The 21,174-nt window shown below is 38.2% G+C and overlaps 1 protein-coding gene across 12 annotated transcripts in view; it reads left to right on the plus strand.

Annotated features, from left to right (window-relative positions):
- Positions 1-21,174, plus strand: part of ERC2 (ELKS/RAB6-interacting/CAST family member 2) — a 962,565-nt gene that overhangs the window by 449,581 nt on the left and 491,810 nt on the right. For all 12 annotated transcript variants that reach the window (XR_009565841.1, XR_009565842.1, XM_060308008.1 and 9 more), the window contains one exon: positions 5,686-5,879. Coding sequence is in view for 10 of the 12 variants with exons in the window: in XM_060308008.1 (XP_060163991.1) it covers positions 5,686-5,879 (194 nt within the window). In the remaining 2 variants the exon portion in view is untranslated. The remainder of the gene's footprint in view (positions 1-5,685; positions 5,880-21,174) is intronic.

Below are 21,174 nucleotides of genomic sequence, written 5' to 3' on the forward strand. Positions count from 1 at the left end.
CTTCCTGATTTATATGTCATTATAAGAGTGCAATCCCAGGGACATGATAGGCTGAATTATAAATACTTTCACAGTCCTTATCTAGGTACAGTGGTTTCTTTTTACGATTTTTTTTTTAGCCAGTGTCTGAAAATTATTTGATTCACTCATAGACTAACTAGCTCCCTTGACACAATGGAAAATTACAACTATTTAAGAGGTAGTTGTAGCATGCGTGTAGCATACATGTAGCATGTACAAACACACATATACACACAAAAAAACATACCTCACACTGAATCTAGGCTTTCAGTACTTAAAGAATTCAAGTTATATTTGAAATAACACTTAAGATTGGAAGTCACATGTTTGGATCAGACCATCCAGATAATTACTCAGTTCTCTACATTGCTGATTTTAGGAAATTCCATAGTTAAAAGGTATTACATTAATAATTATATTTTCGTGTGAAGGGTCTTAAGAAGTGTTAAGCATACAGTTGGTTCCTTTTATTTTGTATATGTGGAACTTAAACAAATGTTCAAAATAATTTTTCTTATGTTTATTATACATATCCTATCTGTCTCATCTATGACAAGAAATTTCTTTTTGGAATGGTTGTTATAATATGCAAATTGTGAATATTCTGGATGTAGTTAGCTGGAATTGTGAAAGAATAATTTCCTTTAGCATTAATTAATGTAAGACTGAAAGGTACATCGTTTTTAGTTTCCAGACATATTTTTTAGACTCACCTATTATATTTGGTATTAATTAATTGGATTTAAAATAAAATTAAAATTTTATAACATGTTAGAGTTCTAAAATCACCCTAAAAACTCTATTTTAAAAAGTAATATTTTGTTTATAACTCAGAATTATGTGAAGATTGGAACTTACTGTAGCAGATTGAAATAATGTTTAGAGTAGTTTATATACCCTGTTCTGCTGTTAAGATATGAAAGGACCGTTAAAGTGTTGTTAACAGACACTAAACCCCCAAAGTGCTGCAATGGAGAATCATATTTTTACAGTGCATAAATTTAATAAATTATTGCTAAAACCATAAGCAGCATGAAAGAAAAGTCCTCAGATTCATTAGTTAGCGTTCTGCTTGCACTTTATGGTCATGACTAATCATTTGTTTATTTTGAGAGAAATGATTTTTTATTAAAATTGTTAAGGCCCATTTCAAAGAGAGAATGTTATTTAACATTATAATTGAATATTCCCTGCCTAGTTTCACATCAGGTTTCTGGACCAAAGTTAATACTTTCCTTTCTAGGCACTTGGAATGATGAACTAACATTTTATTAAAAATAATCAATGGCTAACTTTCACACAAGGAGTGTAAATAAACTTGTGATTTGTCATATTGATACTATCAATCCTGGTATGGTTTTAATCATGTTTGCTCTTAACTTTGATTTAGATATAGTATTAATCTGTAATTTTGCCTTATTTCCTGAAATAGTTCTAAATTGTTTCATTAAAATAACCACTAGGTATTGTTGTGTACTCCTTGTCCTAAGTCATGACCAGATTTCTCTTCTGTGCTTGATTCAGGCTTTCAGAACCAGTTCACATCAAAATGGCAAGCTTGCCCACATCTGTGAGGCTCCAAACTTTGTTTCGATTGTTCCCATTTGCGGGGAAATTTCCTTACATATGGAAATGCAAGAAACATAATTGGGGGACCCTCAAAATTTACTGATCTAATATGTAATACAGACATTTTTGAAATGTTCTTTTCTCAATTTTCTGTGTTTCTATAAGATGCTTGAAATTTGCTCTAAAAGTTACCAGAAATATTTTGAAGCAGAACCAGATACCTGGATTTGTTTTTAAACTGACCTGTTTAATCAGAAAAATTAAATCTCTACATTAGGAAAAAAAATGCTCATCGGTATTCCTTTGGTTTTAATGACTGGTGTACGTCTTTGAAAGTGACAGTGTGCTTCACTAGATTATGATACATAAGTTCTGAAATAATTAAAAGAAAATCCACACCAATCTGCATTTTTCAAGAGCTAGATTCCCGACTAGTGAATGAAGTTGATGTGTCTTAGATGAATGGAATGGGCAATTGCTTCCTGACCTTTTGGGGGTACTAATTTAAAATCAACAGATTCATAAGGGGAAGTACTTATTGTATATTTTCAGTCTAAACCTTGACTAGGTCACAATGCCATGGTAGGAATTTGTCAGGTAATGTTATTCAAATGTATTTTTATGTTTTTGCAGTGCCTAAAGTACATTAGGCCCAAATCTGTTGTCTACTTTTGATCCCTATCAGGAACTCCCAGTCCAGATGAAAGAACCCATGTTTTAATTTGAAAAGGCAAGAGTATTGCCTAAATGCAAAGAAAGTGCTTCCTTCTCTCTATTTTTAGAGGAGGCTCTGGCCTTACACTTTTGAAGGAAACATTGGCTTTGTAAGCTCAATTTCCTCCCGTTTTTCTTTGGTATAGTATCTCCTCCATGTCTATAGATCACAGTATAACACACTCACGCTACACTAGTTAACAGTTTCAGCCGATCCTCCGAAAAGTTGTGATTCATGCTGAGTAGAGCTGGTTAAATTCTGGGGAAGACTTTTGCTTCCACTGCTTAGGTTGGATCAGGGACTCACCAGGCTACAGTCATGTGAAACTCTCTCTTCCCTTGGGTCTTCACATGGACCCTAGTGATTATCCAAACGCAGCTGTTACTCTTCCATCTCTATATGACTCTTTCTTGCAGCTTTCTATTGACTTGAAAAATTTTTAAATGATATGTATCTACACCTTTATTTAATAACCTTTCCAAGAATTCTGACACCAATATTGAAGATGATTTGACATAAACTCCTTTGCCCAGAAATCAGTAGGCATTGATATAGAGATAAATAGATATATTTAACTCAAAGGTGTTCTTCAGGTTGTCTATTCCTTTTAAAAGGAAGAATCATTAGCACCTACAAATTATCTAACAGACACCAGGCCAGCTGTAAACTTGGCTATGGTCTTTATTTTAATAACATGATCTAACTGTAGCATCACACACAGTGGTCAACATGGTCTAGATTCAGGACTGTTTTTTCCTAGGCTTTCTGTACCTCTAAACATCCCATGAGTCCTTTAGCCGTACTCACTTGGTAGGTTTAAAAGATTGCCAACCCATTGAATTTCACCCTGTGCTGAAAACTTGCCTTGGTTCATCTTCTTCTCTTCAAGTAGCTAAAATAAGAAATGTGTTTACATACCTATCACCAGCAGACTGCTTTCTCTGAAAACGTAGCAGGGAGGCTTCTCTAAGGTGTATGTAGTATCTTGTCAATGAAAATTAAATAAACATATCAATTTAGCTGTATGACAAGCCCTGCTTATGGGATGCATATTATAAAATAATAATCACAATAAAAACACAAATGAATAATACCTTCCCCATGTTTGTCATTTTATCGTTTTCACTGTCCTTAGAGAGGCTTATTCATTTGCCCATAGTCGTAAGACACAAGGCCATATTTAGAATCTAGATGTTACAATTAGTAATCCTGTACCCATTTATTAAAAATCGTGATAATAATAATCTTAAGAATAAAAACAACCAAAATAAACCACAGCAGCTAACTGCTAGCTCTTTGTGAATCTTCAAATCTGAGTCAAAAAAGGAATTTTCACTCATCAGAAATAAGCTACAAAACATTTATTCATTTATTTTGAGTCTTTCTAGCTGGTCATTACTTAGTTCTTTAATTCTTTTTCTTAAACATCTCAATGTCGCTGCTTGGTTAGTTTGAGAAAACTGCCATGGACAGGTTTTTAGCTGCCATAAAATAATGGTAATATAGTATAAAAGTAGAAGAGAATTAACATGAAATTTTTGTTTTCTTTCTCATAGTAATCGAAAAGCTGTATATTTTAAATGCTTTTCTGTTATAAGAGAAATGAGTTTATTATTATTATCACAGATAGAGGTAGTTATATGGAGTATTTTGTTTTAAAATAGAATACCTCCTCTACATCTTTTGATGGGAGATTAACAAATTAATATTCATTACTTCAATTTAAAATAAAATTATTAGATGAATAAACTCCTAAAGGAATATTAGCTCAAGATTCACTTTCAGATTATTTTAATTATACTGAAAAAGCTCACTAATTCTATTCTATTCTATTATAATGAAACTCAGTGTACGCACTAAATAAATAAAAATAAATATTTTCTGAGAAATGTGGATGACAGACTGCCTGATACTGTGTTGAATTGATATATTTTTTCCAAGTTCTTTTGCGTAGTTGAGTTTATTTCTTGAATAAGGAAATCTTAGATTAAAGAATGTGAAAGCAAATTATTCCCCATCTATCCTCATGCTTAAATAATATGTTACATGCAAAAATTCCTAAAAATAATTAGTTTGTCATAAATAAGAAATTTATTTTTATTTATACTAATTTTTGGATTTTTTTCTACTAAATTATTGCAAAGACTGTCAACCTTCTAACAGTAGTATTAGTGTTAATTTTTCTAACCATGCATGATTCATCTGACCCCACAGTAGTTGCAGCTTGCTTGCCTTGTTTTTTCCCTGAAATTTTTTTTAAAAAGTGTATAAAAACACAACGGACATCTGCTCTAGTAGAAGACAGCAGGATAATTTAAGTCCTAATAAATTGTTAACATTTTATTAGTTCACACATGGATTTTGGAGATATATACATATATGACCTCTCTGAACTTTCTATGTTGAATGTGCACTGTTGTTAAACTACTTGTTTTTTCCCTGCCTGCTCTTTGAAGAAGTCAATTAGGAATAATGGGAAACAAGGGGTAGGCAAAACATTGCAGTGCAGTGTTATTTCCATCTGTCTGGGAATATTTCAGCCAAAAGTTTATTTTGGGAAAAAAAAAGCCATAACGCACTGTCACACACAAAAAACCACAAATACTTTGGCTGCAAATTATTCTGTAGTGTTGTTGCTGTGTTGTTGCCTGTGTCTGTTCTCCTGTGTAAAGCTGCCCCCCACCCCCCATGCATGTGTTTGAAGATTCTCGTCTGTGTGCTTGCTCATGAATTAGCTCATCCTCCTCCCGGTTCAGGTTTATTTAATCAAAAGAACAAGAATGTATGGGTATGACTGTTAGCTGGAAAGCCCTTCTGCTTTTTCAAGGCTTTGTTTCATTCTACATCTTCTGCTGAAATTTCTCAGTGGGATGAAGTGTTCAATGATCAGTCAGCCAGTCTCTTATATGTTACCTAGCTTTATATATACCCTTGATGGTTCCTGGAGAAATAATTTAACGTTGTTTTTTCTCAGTTTCTCTGTATTGGAAAAGGAAGCTGTTGGTATGAGTCATTTACTTAACTGTGAGGAGTTGAATTGTCTTTGTTCTGTTTGCCAAAACACCAGAAATAAACACATCACTGTCTCTACCTCCACCAAGCCCCCATTTCTTGTGGGGGAAAAAAAGCAAAAAGCAGTATCATTTAATGAAATAAAATATTAACAATAAAAGAAACTAGCCTTAAAAATCAAGATAGTTCTAAGGTAGCTGAAATTTGTGATTTTCCTATTTTGCCTTTTAACTGACAGTATACCCATAATTCTTGATAGTTGTTATTTTTTTCTCCAAAGTTAATTTCTGGGCCATTGGTGACTGCACTATCTATTGTTGTTCTAAATTGTTATCTTAACTACGTTCTTTAAAAATATAATGTTGAAGGCTCATAATATTGAAGATGACTCCAGGATGAACCCAGAATTTGCAGACCGAATAAAACAGCTTGATAAAGAGGCATCTTATTACCGTGATGAGTGTGGCAAGGCCCAAGCAGAAGTCGACCGGTTGCTGGAGATCCTCAAGGAGGTGGAGAATGAAAAGAACGACAAGGACAAGAAAATTGCAGAACTTGAGAGGTAAACTTTGCATTCATGTTGTGAATTGTCAACAGTGAATGACCATTGATTGCTTAGTTGCCCATCTCAGGTTGCAGTAAATTTGGAATGCACATTCATATTTCACGGAGGAAACAAGTTATGCATGAGGAATATGGCCTGTAGGGATGATGTTGTGTTTCTGTGGGATACTCGGAAGTCAGTTGGCTTATCTTTTGAGGGCTTATGTACTTCTTCAGTGTTTGAGAAAATAATGGGCAACTTTCTTGAGTGATATCCATGATCTAGCATTTGTGCCAGCAAAGTGTGTAAGAGACTGAAGCTTTGACTACCTGAAAAAAAAAACCACTTAAAAAGTCTTTGTATTAGTTTGATGGTAATCTGATTTTTGTTCAGTGTGACCCATTTTAGAAATTATGTCAAGTTTTTTTTTTTCTGATCGGCAAATTAAAATCCTTAAGGCTTCATTTTAATTTTAAAGTGTGGAAATATTCTGCCAGCCTACTGGTTCTTAAAAATACTGTTAATTTTAGATGTATCTACATGGTTATTTTGGAATGATATTTTAGGACCAAAATTTTTCATAAAAAGATAGTGTGAAATCACAGTGAAGTTATCATATTTTTCTTCTTTCTTTTTCTTTTTTTTTTTTTTGCGGTATGCGGGCTTCTCAGTGTTGTGGCCTCTCCCGTTGCGGAGCACAGGCTCCGGACGCGCAGGCTCAGCGGCCATGGCTCACGGGCCCAGCCGCTCCGCGGCATGTGGGATCTTCCCAGACCGGGGCACGAACCCGTGTCCCCTGCATCGGCAGGCGGACTCTCAACCACTGCGCCACCAGGGAAGCCCCATATTTTTCTTATTGCTGAGAACATTGAGACCCTGAAGGGTTGAACGACCTTCTGAAGATTGGTCCTGTGGTCAGAAAGAGACAAAACTGTAGTGTAGGTTTCTTGACCCCTAGTCCACTTCGCTGAGAAGAAGGGAGCCATAGCGAGGATGCCCTAGATAATATTACTAATAGTAATTATGATTCAAAATAGATTATATATATTTCATGCTCACAGTATAACAGGTACTCTGCTAAGCACTTGACCTGCAAGTACTGTATACCATTTTAATTCTACCCACAACACAGAAAGTCTCATTATCATCATTTTATAGGTGAGAAAACTATGACTTATACAGATTAATTAACTTCCTCAAGATTGCAGAGTTTATAAGAATCAAAGTCAGGATTTGAACCCAGGTCTGACAGATGAGTGACTGAGAGCAATCCCATCCAACACTGGGCCAGAAAGAAGAAGCTAGTCCAGTAGCACTCAACAGTCTCGTAGCTGGCAGAGAGGCTTCGCTGCTGGGCCACAGGAGATCTGCCTCATCTTTATTAGCTTTCATGAGAGAAAGCTCATTTAGAAGGCATTTTTCTGCACTAAACCAGCCCTTCGGAACAGTAATTGAAAGTCAGGATCAGCTACTATAAATATTTGCATAAAATAGCATAATTGTCTAGTTGGACAAACAGGTCTTAGCTGAACGCTATTGCCATTAAATCATCAAGAATATTCACGTTTTTATTTCCGCAATATGGAATGCATTAAAACAACAGTGATTTTACAGGCATTTATCTTTATGTACTTTCTGCACATTTTCTTTATCTCTGCCTTTGCCTCCCCTTAAAGCTGATGCCTCCCAGGCACTGTAATTCATAAAACGTGTGGTGGGACTTGACTCTGTCCCAGTTCTCTGCTGGCCTGTGTCTTGCGTCCAGCAGCAGAGCATAGTCTGGGAAATGTCTGAGCCCCAGTCCCAGCCCAGACCCAGAAAGGGGTGGGAGTGGAGATCAAGAGGGGAAGTTTCTTGGGAAGAGGAGAGCTCAGCCTTGGCCTGTCTTTCTGAAGCATTATCTGCTGGGCTACATGTGTATTCTGACCAAAGCATCTTCCTCAAGTTGTCAGGCAACCCTTTTCAAATTGGGCAGTATCTCCATTTGCTGGCTTAAACTACAAAATTCATACCTCATAATGTTGGGAACTAAAGATTTCTTAGCAATGTGACATATAGCTCCATTTTGGAATCATGGAGGAGTGTTTGCAATTAAGTTTGTGATTTTGAAAACCAAAAAATTGAACTCGTAATAAATTTGTGGTCTCTGGTCTGTAATGTGACCTACCAGAGTCAGTAGACCTTTTTTTAAAAGCAGCTAGTGTTCTGAGATATTCCAGAACTTCCGTCACGTGCGAGAAAAGGTATGGGGTTAGGGATAACTCAAACGACACTGACACGTGCCTACTTCTCTCTCAGAGGGCAGTTTGTGTTTGCTTTCTATTCCGTTAATATTCCCATTTTTTATTTTCTCCACAATATATACATTCTAAATAGCATATGCCTGGCACTTACATGGATGCATTTACCTCTTAAATTCTTCGTGAATGATGTTTTTCATCAGCCATTAAAGATTCTGCTTTTCAAAGTGCATGTTGCTCCAGTGTGGTCCCTATGTGCAGTTCTGCCTATAAACCCTTGCACTTGTTGCTGGTGGCTCAGCAGGGAGCTTCTGCCTTGGACTGCAGGCTGCTCTGGGGGAATTTGACACAATGTGGTCAGGGGACCTTCAGCAAGCCCCTGAGAGCTGGTCCAAATCAGGCTGAAGTCATTATGAGATCACCAATGCTAGATATCTTGTATGTGCACAATCAAGTAGCTAGAGGCAACATTAGAGGCAATGAAATATGTAGTCTTTCTATGTCAGTGCTCATCAAGGTCTCTGAGTTTTATTTAGAGTTTCAGGCTTAATCCTTTAGTGCCTTAGGGGAAGGAGAGAGGTTAACAGAGTCTGTCAAACAAGGCTTGCTGCCATTGGATTTCTGGCATCTCACCCATGGGAAGGAATCAGTCAGATGACCTTTCATGTAAATTATCTTAAATATATATGGGCTTAAATATAAATGGGCTTTGTCACCATTTGTCTGGAGGTCAGGGAATGCCCAAATTGAGCCCTCAATCAGATCCCTCCCCACTGTGAAGAAAAGAGTGGGTCCCTCAGGGGGGTTTACTCCTAAAACATAAAATCAGAATAGAAAACAGGGTAGCAGTGTGCCCTGGGATAATCCGGGCAGTGCTGGAGCTCAAGGCTGAGAGGCAGCCCTGACCCTGTGTGGTGGGGAGCGAGGTGTCAAACTCCATCAGGTGGATGCTGTGACAGTTGACATCTTTGGCTTTGAATGAAATACTTTGGATAAAAAAGCAAGTGTAGGGCTTCCCTGGTGGCGCAGTGGTTAAGAGTCCGCCTGCCGATGCAGGGGACACGGGTTCGTGCCCCAGTCCGGGAGGATCCCACATGCCGCGGAGCAGCTGGGCCCGTGAGCCATGGCCGCTGAACCTGCGCGTCCGGAGCCTGTGCTCTGCAATGGGAGAGGCCACAACAGTGAGAGGCCTGCGTACCGCAAAAAAAAAAAAAAAAAAAAAAAAGCAAGTGTATGTGTCAGAATCTCTCCAGTTCTACCAAAGTACCTACAGACAAGACTGAATGAATCGAAATGAAGTGTTCTCTACAGCACTAAACTGGGGTCTGAAGGAGGTGTGTTCACCATTTGGGCTCATGTCTAATACTGGAGATTGCAAGCAGAACCAGAAGAAATGAGGAGCACCTGAAGAACCTTTGTGAGATGTGTCCAAAAAGACCTGGGCACACAGTTGGCACTCACCGTGTGGCTGAAAGAGTCTTGGTGCTCCAGCTGGGTGTCAGGCCTGAGCCTCTAAGGTAGGAGAGCTGAGTTCAGGACATTGGTCCACCAGAGAGCTCCCGGTGCCAGGTAATATCAAACGGCAAAAGCTCCTCAGAGATCTCCATCTCAACGCTAACACCCAGCTCCACTCAATGACCAGCAAGCTACAGTGCTTGACACCCTATGCCAAACAACTAGCAAGACAGGAACACAACCCCACCCATTAGCGGAGAGGCTGCCTAAAATAATAATAAGTTCACAGACACCCCAAAACACACCACCGGATGCGGCCCTGCCCACCAGAAAGACAAGATCCAGCCTCACCCACCAGAGCACAGGCACCAGTCCCCTCCACGAGGAAGCCTATGCAACCCACTGAACCAACCTTACCCACTGGGGCCAGACACCAAAAACAACGGGAAATATGAACCTGCAGCCTATAGAAAGGAGACCCCAAACACAGTAAGTTAAGCAAAATGAGAAGACAGAGAAATACACAGCAGATGCAGGCGCAAGGTAAAAACCCAGCAGACCAAACAAATGAAGAGGAAATAGGCAGTCTACCTGAAAAATAATTCAGAGTAATGATAGTAAAGATGATCCAAAATCTTGGAAATAAAATGGAGAAAATGCAAGAAATGTTTAACAAGGACCTAGAAGAACTAAAGAGCAAACAAACAATGATGAACAACACAATAAATGAAATGAAAAATTCTCTAGAAGGAATCAGTAGCAGAATAACTGAGACAGAAGAACGGATAAGTGACCTGGAAGATAAAATAGTGGAAATAACTACTGCAGAGCACAATAAAGAAAAAACAATGAAAAGAATTGAGGACAGCCTCAAAGACTTCTGGGACAACATTAAATGCACCAACATTCCAATTATAGGGGTCCCAGATGAAGAAGAGAAAAAGAGAGGGACTGAGAAAATACTGAGAGATTATAGTTGAAAACTTCCGTAATATGGGAAAGGAAATAGTCAATCAAGTTCAGGAAGCGCATAGAGTCCCAAACAGGATAAATCCAAGGAAAAACACACCAAGACACACATTAATCAAACTAACAAAAATTAAATTAAAAAAATATATATTAAAAGCAGCAAGGGAAAAGCAACAAATAACATACAAGGGAATCCCCATAAGGTTAACAGCTGATCTTTCAGCAGAAACTCTGCAAGCCAGAAGGGAGTGGCAGGACATATTTAAAGTGATGAAAGAGAAAAACCTACAACCAAGATACTCTACCCAGCAAGGATCTCATTCAGATTCGATGGAGAAATTAAAACCTTTACAGACAAACAAAAGCCAAGAGAATATAGCACCACCAAACCAGCTTTAGAAGAAATCCTAAAGGCACTTCTCTAGGCAGGAAACACAAGAGAAGGAAAAGATCTACAATAACAAACCCAAAACAATCAAGAAAATGGTAATAGGAACTCTCACATGTCGATAACTACCTTAAATGTAAATGGATTAAATGCTCCAACCAAAAGACATAGACTGGCTGAATGGATACAAAAACAAGACCCGTGTATATGCTGTCTACAAGAGACCCACTTCAGACCTAGGGACATATAGAGATGGAAAGTGAGGGGATGGAAAAAGATATTCCATGCAAATGGAAATCAAAAGAAAGCTGAAGTAGCAAATCTCATATCAGAAATAATAGACTTTAAAATAAAGACTATTACAAGAGACAAAGAAGGACACTACATAATGATCAAGGGATCAATCCAAGAAGAAGATATAACAAGTGTAAATATTTATGCATCCAACATAGGAGCACCTCAAAACTTAATGCAAATGCTAACAGCCATAAAAGGGGAAATCGACAGTAACACAATCATAGTAGGTTACTTTAACACCCCACTTTCACCAATGGACAGATCATCCAAAATGAAAATAAATAAGGAAACACAAGCTTTAAATGATACGTTAAACAAGATGGACTTAATTGATATTTGTAGGACATTCCATCCAAAAACAACAGAATACACTTTCTTCTCAAGGGCTCATGGAACATTCTCCAGGATAGATCATATCTTGGGTCACAAATCAAGCCTTGGTAAGTTTAAGAAAATTGAAATCATATCAAGTATCTTTTCCGACCACAACGCTCTGAGACTAGATATCAATTACAGGAAAAAAACTGTAAAATATACCAACACATGGAGGCTAAACAGTATTCTACTAAATAAGCAAGAGATCACTGAAGAAATCAAAGAGGAAATCAAAAAATACCTAGAAACAAATGACAATGAAAACATGATGGCCCCAAACCTATGGGATACAGCAGAAGCAGTGCTAAGAGGGAAGTTTATAGCAATACAATCCTACCTCAAGAAACATCTCACATAAACAACCTAACCTAACACCCAAAGCAGTTAGAGAAAGAAGAACAAAAAAACCCCAAAGTTAGCAGAAGGAAAGAAATGATAAAGATCAGATCAGAAATAAATGAAAAAGAAATGAAGGAAACAATAGCAAAGATAAAAAACTAAAAGCTGGTTCTTTGAGAAGATAAACAAAATTGATAAAGTATTAGCTAGACTCATCAAGAAAAAAAGGGAGAAGACTCAAATCAATAGAATTAGAAATGAAAAAGGAGAAGTAACAACTGACACTGCAGAAATACAAAGGATCATGAGAGATTACTACAAGCAACTATATGCCAATGAAATGGACAACCTGGAAGAAATGGACAAATTCTTAGAAAAGCACAACCTTCCGAGACTGAACCAGGAATAAATAGAAAATATCAACAGACAAGTCACAAGCACTGAAATTGGGACTGTGATTAAAAATCTTCCAACAAACAAAAGCCCAGGACCAGATGGCTTCACAGGCGAATTCTATCAAACATTTAGACAAGAGCTAACACCTATCCTTCTCAAACTCTTCCAAAATATAGCAGAGGGAGGAACCCTCCCAAACTGATTCTACGAGGCCACCATCACCCTGATACCAAAACCAGACAAAGATGTCACAAGGAAAACTACAGGCCAATATCACTGATGAACATAGATGCAAAAGTCCTCAACAAAATACTAGCAAACAGAATCCAACAGCACATTAAAAGGATCATACACCATGATCAAGTGGGGTTTATCCCAGGAATGCAAGGATTCTTCAATATACATAAATCAATCACCGTGATACACCATATTAACAAATTGAAGGAGAAAAACCATATGATCATCTCAATAGATGCAGAAAAATCTTTCGACAAAATTCAACACCCATTTATGATAAAAAACCCTGGGCTTCCCTGGTGGCGCAGTGGTTGAGAGTCCGCCTGCCGATGCAGGGGACACGGGTTCGTGCCCCGGTCCGGGAAGATCCCACATGCCGCGGAGCGGCTGGGCCTGTGAGCCATGGCCACTGAGCCTGCGCGTCTGGAGCCTGTGCTCCGCAACGGGAGAGGCCACAACAGTGAGAGGCCCGCGTACCGCAAAAAAAAAAAAAAAAAAACCCTCCAGAAAATAGGCACAGAAGGAACTTACCTCAACATAATGAAGGCCATGTATGACAAACCCAAAGCCAACATCGTTCTCCATGGTGAAAAACTGAAACCATTTCCTCTAAGATCAGGAACAAGACAAGGTTGCCCACTCTCACCACTCTTATTCAACATAGTTTTGGAAGTTTTAGCCACAGCAATCAGAAGAAAAAGAAATAAAAGGAATCCCAATCGGAAAAGAAGCAGCAAAGCTGTCACTGTTTGCAGATGATATGATACTATACATAGAGAATCTTAAAGATGCTACCAGAAAACTACTAGAGCTAATCAATGAATTTGGTAAAGTAGCAGGATATAAAATTAATCCACAGAAATCTCTGGCATTCCTATACACTAATGATGAAAAATCTGAAAGAAATTAAGGAAACACTCCCATTTACCATTGCAACAAAAGGAATAAAATACCTAGGTTAAATACCTAGGTTAAAAAACCTGCCTAAGGAGGCAAAAGACCTGTATGCAGAAAACTATAAGACACTGATGAAAGAAATTAAAGATGATACAAACAGATGGAGAGATATACCATGTTCTTGGATTGGAAGAATCAACATTGTGAAAATGACTATGCTACCCAAAGCAATCTACAGATTCAATGCAATCCCTATCAAACTACCAGTGGCATTTTCCACAGAAATAGAACAAAAAATTTCACAAGGTGTATGGAAACACAAAAGACCCTGAATACCCAAAGCAATCTTGAGAAAGAAAAATGTAGCTGGAGGAATCAGGCTCCCCGACTTCAGACTGTACTACAAAGTAATCAAGACAGTGTGGTACTGGCACAAAAACAGGAATATAGATCAATGGGAAAGGATAGGAAGCCCAGAGATAAACCCATGCACCTATGGTCACCTTATTTTTGATAAAGGAGGCTAGAATATACAATGGAGAAAAGACAGCCTCTTCAGTACGTGGTGCTGGGAAAACTGGACAGCTACATGTAAAAGAATGAAATGAGAACACTCCCTAACACCATGCACAAAAATAAACTCAAAATGGATTAAAGACCTAAATGTAAGAACAGACACTATAAAACTCTTAGAGTGAAACATAGGCAGAACACTCTATGACATAAATCACAGCAAAATCCTTTTTGACCCACCTACTAGAGAAATGGAAGTAAAAACAAAAATAAACAAATGGGACCTAATGAAACTTAAAAGCTTTTGCAAAGCAAAGGAAACTACAAACAAGACGAAAAGACAACCCTCAGAATGGGAGAAAATATTTGCAAACGAATCAATAGACAAAGGATTAATCTCCAAAATATATAAACAGCTCATGCAGCTCAATGTTAAAAAACAAACAAACAACCCAATCCAAAAATGGGCAGAAGACTGAAATAGACATTTCTCCAAAGAAGATTTACAGATTGCCAACAAACACATGAAAGTATGCTCAACATCACTAATTATTAGAGAAATGCAAATCAGAACTACAATGAGGTATCACCTCACACAAGTTAGAATGGGCGTCATCAGAAAATCTACAAACAACAAATGCTGCAGAGGGTGTGGAGAAAAGGAAGCCCTCTTGCACTGTTGGTAGGAATGTAAATTGATACAGCCACAATGGACAACAGTATGGAGGTTCCTTAAAAAACTAAAAATAGAACTACCATATGATGCAGCAGTCCCACTACTGGGCATATATCCTGAGAAAACCATAATTCAAAAAGAGTCATGTACCAAAATATTCATTGCAGCTCTATTTACAGTAGCCAGGACATGGAAGCAACGAAAGTGTCCATCAACAGACGAATGGATAAAGAAGATATGGCACATATATACAATGGAATATTAGCCATAAAAAGGTACAAAACTGAGTTATTTGTAGTGAGGTGGATGGACCTAGAGACTGTCATACAGAGTGAAGTAAGTCAGAAGGAGAAAAACAAATACTGTATGCTAGCACATATATATGGAATCTAAAAAAATCAAAAAACAAAAAAATGGTTCTGAAGAACGTAGGGGCTGGACAGGAATAAAAACGCAGAAGTAGAAAATGGGCTCAATGACATGGGGAGTGGGGAAGGGAAGCTGGGACGAACTGAGAGAGTGGCATGGACATATATACACTACCAAATGTAAAATAGATAGCAAGTGGGAAGCAGCCACATAGCACAGGGAGATCAGCTCGGTGCTTTGTGACCACCTAGAGCGGTGGGATAAGGAGGGTGGGAGGGAGACGCAAGAGAGAGGAGATATGGGATTTATGTATACATATAGGTGATTCACTTTGTTATACAGCAGAAACTAACACACCACTATAAAGCAATTATACTCCAATAAAGATGTTAAAAAAAAAAAAGAAAGGAAAACAAGGTAGCATTTAAATATCTGGATCAGGACTAATGCTGCCAGACAATTGGACAATGAGAAATCATTGTAGATGCCTAAAAGCACCTTATCTAAGGTTGAGAAATAGACTATTATTTTTCCCTCTGAATTTGCTCAATAACGTGCTGACATAATTTCTTTGCTGCTTTTCAGAACTTTTTTCAGAAAATGTAAACTTAAGCTTTCGTTTTTAAAAAATTATGATATGATCTAGAAATCTGATGGTACATGGAGGAAACTTGATACCAGTTCTGTTTGTTTTGATATAAACTCTTGTTGCTAAGTAATTCCCATTTATGTTTGTAAATGTATTTGAAGGAATTTCTTTAAAACAAGTGACAGATGGTTTTATACCATCCCTAGCAGCTTTTTGGGGAAGTTCATGGATATCATAGATGCCTTTGAGTTGGCAAGAGAAACTAGGGACCCTTGGAAAAGGCAACTAAACCTTAAATGTTTGCTTGCTGTTTCAGTTTAGGATTCCCTAAAGTTTGACCATGGACCTCAGTTTGGCTTACCTCTGCTCCAGACAGATTTCAAACAGCAGCAACATCACTAGAGTCCCCACAAAGGCCATGGCCTGACTTAACTCTTATTTTTGATCAGTTGTGCATTCGTTATCACGAAATACTCTGCAGGGGAGTTTCAGACACGAGGGATTATTGGATCAGTGCTTTCACCAAGTGTTTAATCTTGAATTTTCTACTTGATTTGTATCATTATAGTCAATGCTGTTTTCATCTGAAATGTTTTTGTTTAAGCTTCCTTCTGAGGATTTGTTGTGCTTTTTCTTTCTTTGTGAAATGCTTAAAACTACTTCTTAATAGTATGGGATGGTGGGGTCCCACTGGGCAGACGGCTGATACAGTATGTGTTAATCCACCTGTTTTTTTGCAAAGGGCATTTTATAGGTTAACAAAATGCATGTCCACTATGATTTCTGTGGTAGCCTGAAGAGGATATGACTTTTAATTTTTGCTTCACATTAGAGACTTTATTCTCTTGACAAATTAGAAAGACATGCTACATATTTTTCTACAAATTAGTTATCAAGTGTTTGGATATTTTCAATGATGAAGTTTGATCCTCATTTTCACAACCAAAAAAAATTACTCTCAGCTTTGGAAGTTAATCTGTCTTTTCTTGGGAGGCTGATAGGCAGATGGCCCCTCACCTGAAGCTGTCCTCATAGTCTTTGATCATTGCTAGGTACAGTGCTCTGTGAGCATGTACAATGGAAATCTTTGAACAGAAAGCTAAATTGCTCAGATCTTTTTGGTTTTTAGGGATGAAGAAAAAATATCTCATAGGATATAATCTTCCAACTTACTGGTTCTAATAAAATCTTTCTGACATAGGTGCTTACCACCAGTTCTAATACCTTAGTAATTTTCATTTCAGTTTATTAAATAATAAAATTTTACATGCACACAGATAGGAGCTTTCTCTATAAATATTCCTCCAGAAAAGAGCAAATTGTGCCATTGTGTTGCTGGAACACACCTCTGTTTCACATCAGTGCTTGTAATTATGTACATGAGAGCAGATACTGGTTTCTTATATGTAATAATTAATATAACAGAGTGTATGCCCAGGCTTTTGGGGGGTAATATCAGATAGAAGTTGCTTTATTGTCCTTCATTTGGTTATAAAGCCTGCTAATATAACATCTGTTGGCTGTATGTTTAAAACTAATGCATTTACTTCCTTTTATTCTCTTTTGCTATCCCTTTTCCTTTCTGCTTATCCTCCAAATTGCTGCTTTCACCCTTGCTCCAATCAGCTTGACTCTCAGGTCAGTACTTTCAGTTTTTCTTCTAACCGCCCTTCCCTCCTAAGCTCAATTTATTGCTTGCACTTGTGTAACAAATACATTTCTGAAATGGTTTTCCTCTGGCCACCACATTTTTTTTTCCGTTTCATCCCATGCCTAGGGAAGGTTTATTTTATGAGAAGCCTGTATAGGTGGGAAAAGGAACAGAAGAAGATGAAAATAAATCATTGTTGGATTATTTGATACATTCTCTTCCTGGATTATAAAATCAGTAAGAGAAATCATTGTGAAAACTCCTGAGTGCATTTCTCCTGAGCAGCTCAGAAAATTAGCTGCATGATGATAAAACATGGAGCAGTGGAAAAAACAAAATTGCAGGATGCTAAATTTAACCTAGGAGAACAAAAGATTTGCTCGTGACACAGCAACTTAAAAGCTAAATTTAATAGTGCAAATCGTTTAGACTTTTCGCTTAATAAATCACTGTGTTTTGAAAGATTTATAATACTTTTTTTTAAAGTCACTTTTGAAAATTATCAGTGTGTTAGTAACATATTGTACACACATGTTATTTCCTGTCATTGTTTTGGTTTTAACCTTTTTAACTTCATTTTTATTAGCCATAAGACATACTTTAATTACCTAGAGCGTAGCATATGGAACAGAATGTAAAACTAGATTCATCGTTGACTGTGTGCACCCCAGTATTAAGAAGCGAAATGGACATTTTGTTTGAAAATGCATCCCAGGTTTGATTCCTCTAAGGCAGGGGGCCCAAGTCAATAATTGGTTCTCCTTTAAGTCAAGCTAGACTTCTCTTTCCAATAACAACATAATAATATCTAGTGATTTCTTTATAATTCAATCAGTGAGTTTACTACAAGATGCTCATTGTGTGATCGGGGCTTACCCAGACTTCAAAAAAGATTCAAATTAAATTGGTAGCCAATATAGTTGCTCTTTTCAGAGGCAAGCTATATTATTTTCTTCTCTTTATTCAGGGTCTGCACCTCTTTATTCTGTCCACTGCTATCATCTAAGCCAGCAGTGAATAATTTTAAAACAAGGCCTCCTGCCCACACATCAATTTTGCCCCCTCCAACCACCCACTGCCTGCTCCCAACCCGGTGGTGGGGCTCATAGTCCTTCAAATTGAAACCACTTCTCTGCTGTTCCCACATACCACACTGGGTGTCCCACAGGAACTGCCTTGAACTTCCTCACACTGAAGGAAGCCCATTCTCAATCGTTCCCAAAACGGAGATCTAAACAGAGATTAAAATTACGGCCCTACAGAACTGCTCTCACCAAAAACCTAATGACTGTTAATTCACTTTCTGGTGCCCTTATGTGCAGGAACAGACATCATAATGAGGGTGGGGAGGACGGCCTTGGCCACATGGCATCGAAACCCTTCCTCCAAGTTTTGGATTCGCTCATTTAAGAAGCTCTAAGCTTTTCTCCTTGCCTGTCTTTTTTTGTTTTCTTTCTCCTTTTGCCTTCCCTTTGCTACCCCTAATCTGTACCTGTTGATATTTAAGCCCTTGAGACCAGGGACCCCGTTCATTCTCACACCTCAGGCTCCCAGCCTTTAGATGCCGTCCACAGTTATTCTACTGTGTCTTTTATGTGCCAGGAACTGTGTTGTTCAGTATTTGGTTTTTTCCTATTGTGTAGTGAATGAATGTGAACTTAGACTGTCAGAAGATGGGCTGTAGGGTTAGGGTTTGGAGAGTTTGTGGGTAATAAGGGGTTCTCTGGACAAGGGTGTGCTGATTGTGTTTGATAAAATGTTCAGGCCAAGTCTAATTGTGGTCAAAAGAAGATTCAGACCATTTCAATATCATTTAACCTCTTGCCTCAGATGAACACGGTGGAGAAAATGTACAATCATTGCAAACTGTCTCTAGTTATATTTTCAGTGTAGGAAGAATTGGGCAGCCCTGCTCTTCTAGAAACAACTCTCTGGAGTCCTAGAAGCTTTCTGAGCTTTGACAAGTTTTCAGAGTTAACTATGCTTTTTCTCCAGCCACTTGCAGGTTTACCAGCTAAAATAAAATGAAATGTAACAATTGAATTGAATACACGATCTTTGGCCATCGTGCTTTCTTTACATAGCTCACAACTGAGTTACATATATTTGTGTATGCATACATACATATATAATATGTGTATACTTTTATCATATATATTTTTTTAAATGTCTGATCATTCTTACCGTAAAAGTCTGTAGTCTGCCATGCACCTCTTTATCTCCCAATCTGAAATTGGAAAATTTCACTAACTCTTGGGTCTTTTCTATGTGCTGTGGACTGCATGAGAAATTCTCTCCTCCAACTACTTTTTAAAGTGACCTCATTTCTTTTTCAAACTCTATGTAGACTCTCCTGCTTTAAATTCAGGTAGACAGATGTTAAGTATTGGGTTTGGTAAAATGCAAATGTCATATGCTAAACCTGTTTAGGGTCTCACTCCAGAAAACTCCACTTTTGTCTCTACACACAAACCAGTGGGAAGCTGGAGAGGTATAGCAAGATCCCTGCATTGCACTCGGGGAGGGTTTATGTGAAATTTGCTCATTTCTAGGAACTATTTGTGAGGTTAGTATGTGACTTATGAGAGATGAGGTTATCTAGATAAATGTATGCAGCAGTTGACCAAAAAAGGAATAGTATCCGTTGGGATTCAGTCCAAAATCCTGCCAGAGAATCAACCAAGTGAAACCAGAAGGCGCAGGCCTCTCCTGGGCTCTCCCAGCCTCCGATTCGCTTTGCATTCTGGGTTTCTTGTTTGTGCCTCCGATTCGCTTTGGATTCTGGGTTTCTTGTTTGTGCTTCAGTATACCCTCTTGGAGAGGAAGTAGCTGTCTTCGGAGTGGGTGTTTTGGGATCCTCCCTGCACATGTCTGGTGAGGGGCTGTTGGTGAGGGGCTGTGTGCATCTCCCTGGCAAGCAGGCTCGAGCTGATGGTTTGCGCCTGGCAGCAGGCGTGAGCTCATTGTTACAGAGTCACTTCAAACACTTCTACCAAAATCAACTCTTTGTGATGTTTCCCCAAAGCTGAACACTGCACTCTCAGTCCCTCATTCTTCTAGCAAAAGATGAAGTCACTGCTCCCAGACCTCAGAGGCCTGTTGCCCAAAGAAATAATGAAAAACACCTTGCCCAGAGCATCCTGCAGTGTTTTGCTCTTTGCTAGGGTCAGTTCTTGGCTCCATTCCCTCCACAAAGACAGAGTAAGCACCTCCTGTGTGCTAGGCTGGGCACTACGTGCTGGCCTGGCATTTCCAAAAAATAGCTGGTGAAAAACTGACCAAAGTGTTTAAGAAATGCTATGTATTACATTCTTCATTTTTATATTCCTGATGCACATTGATCCTAGTAATAATCGGAATAAGAGAAGTAGCAGCGGCAGTGGTAACATTGAACATTAACTAAATGGCAGCACTGATTTAATCTTTTTTTTTTTTTTTTGTAGTATTTACTTCTCATAACAGCTGTATGAGGTCAGGACTGTCATTTCTTCCATATTAGGGAAGAGGAAACTGGAGTTCATAAAAGTTACATATTTTGCTCCAGTTAATATAGCTAGTAAGTGAAGGTATTGGGGTTTCTCCCCCAAAAGCCAGTCTTTTCTGATTTACTTTAAAAAAACTTTTTTGCTACTTCTGCTCCAGTTGCATAATAAAAACTCTGAGAGGCCTATAGGAGGGAAAGTTAGTGTGAAACTTAGTGTGCCATTGTGTTTAATCTATGATTTCCCACATATAATATTTGTAGATTATATTCCATGAAGCATCTTGGGGGACTGCTGTCTGCTGTGCAGCCAGCCTCTTCCTTCACCCTGAGATTCGTGCCCTCCTTCCCCCTCCACCCCACCTCCTTTACCCTGAGCTGGTTCCTTGTGCACAAGTCCTGCTCTGGTAGGGCCACCTCAGCTATCTTCTCTTCCCTGAG

Source organism: Globicephala melas, chromosome 11 (assembly GCF_963455315.2).
Source record: "Globicephala melas chromosome 11, mGloMel1.2, whole genome shotgun sequence".
Classification (NCBI taxonomy): Eukaryota; Metazoa; Chordata; class Mammalia; order Artiodactyla; family Delphinidae; genus Globicephala; species Globicephala melas.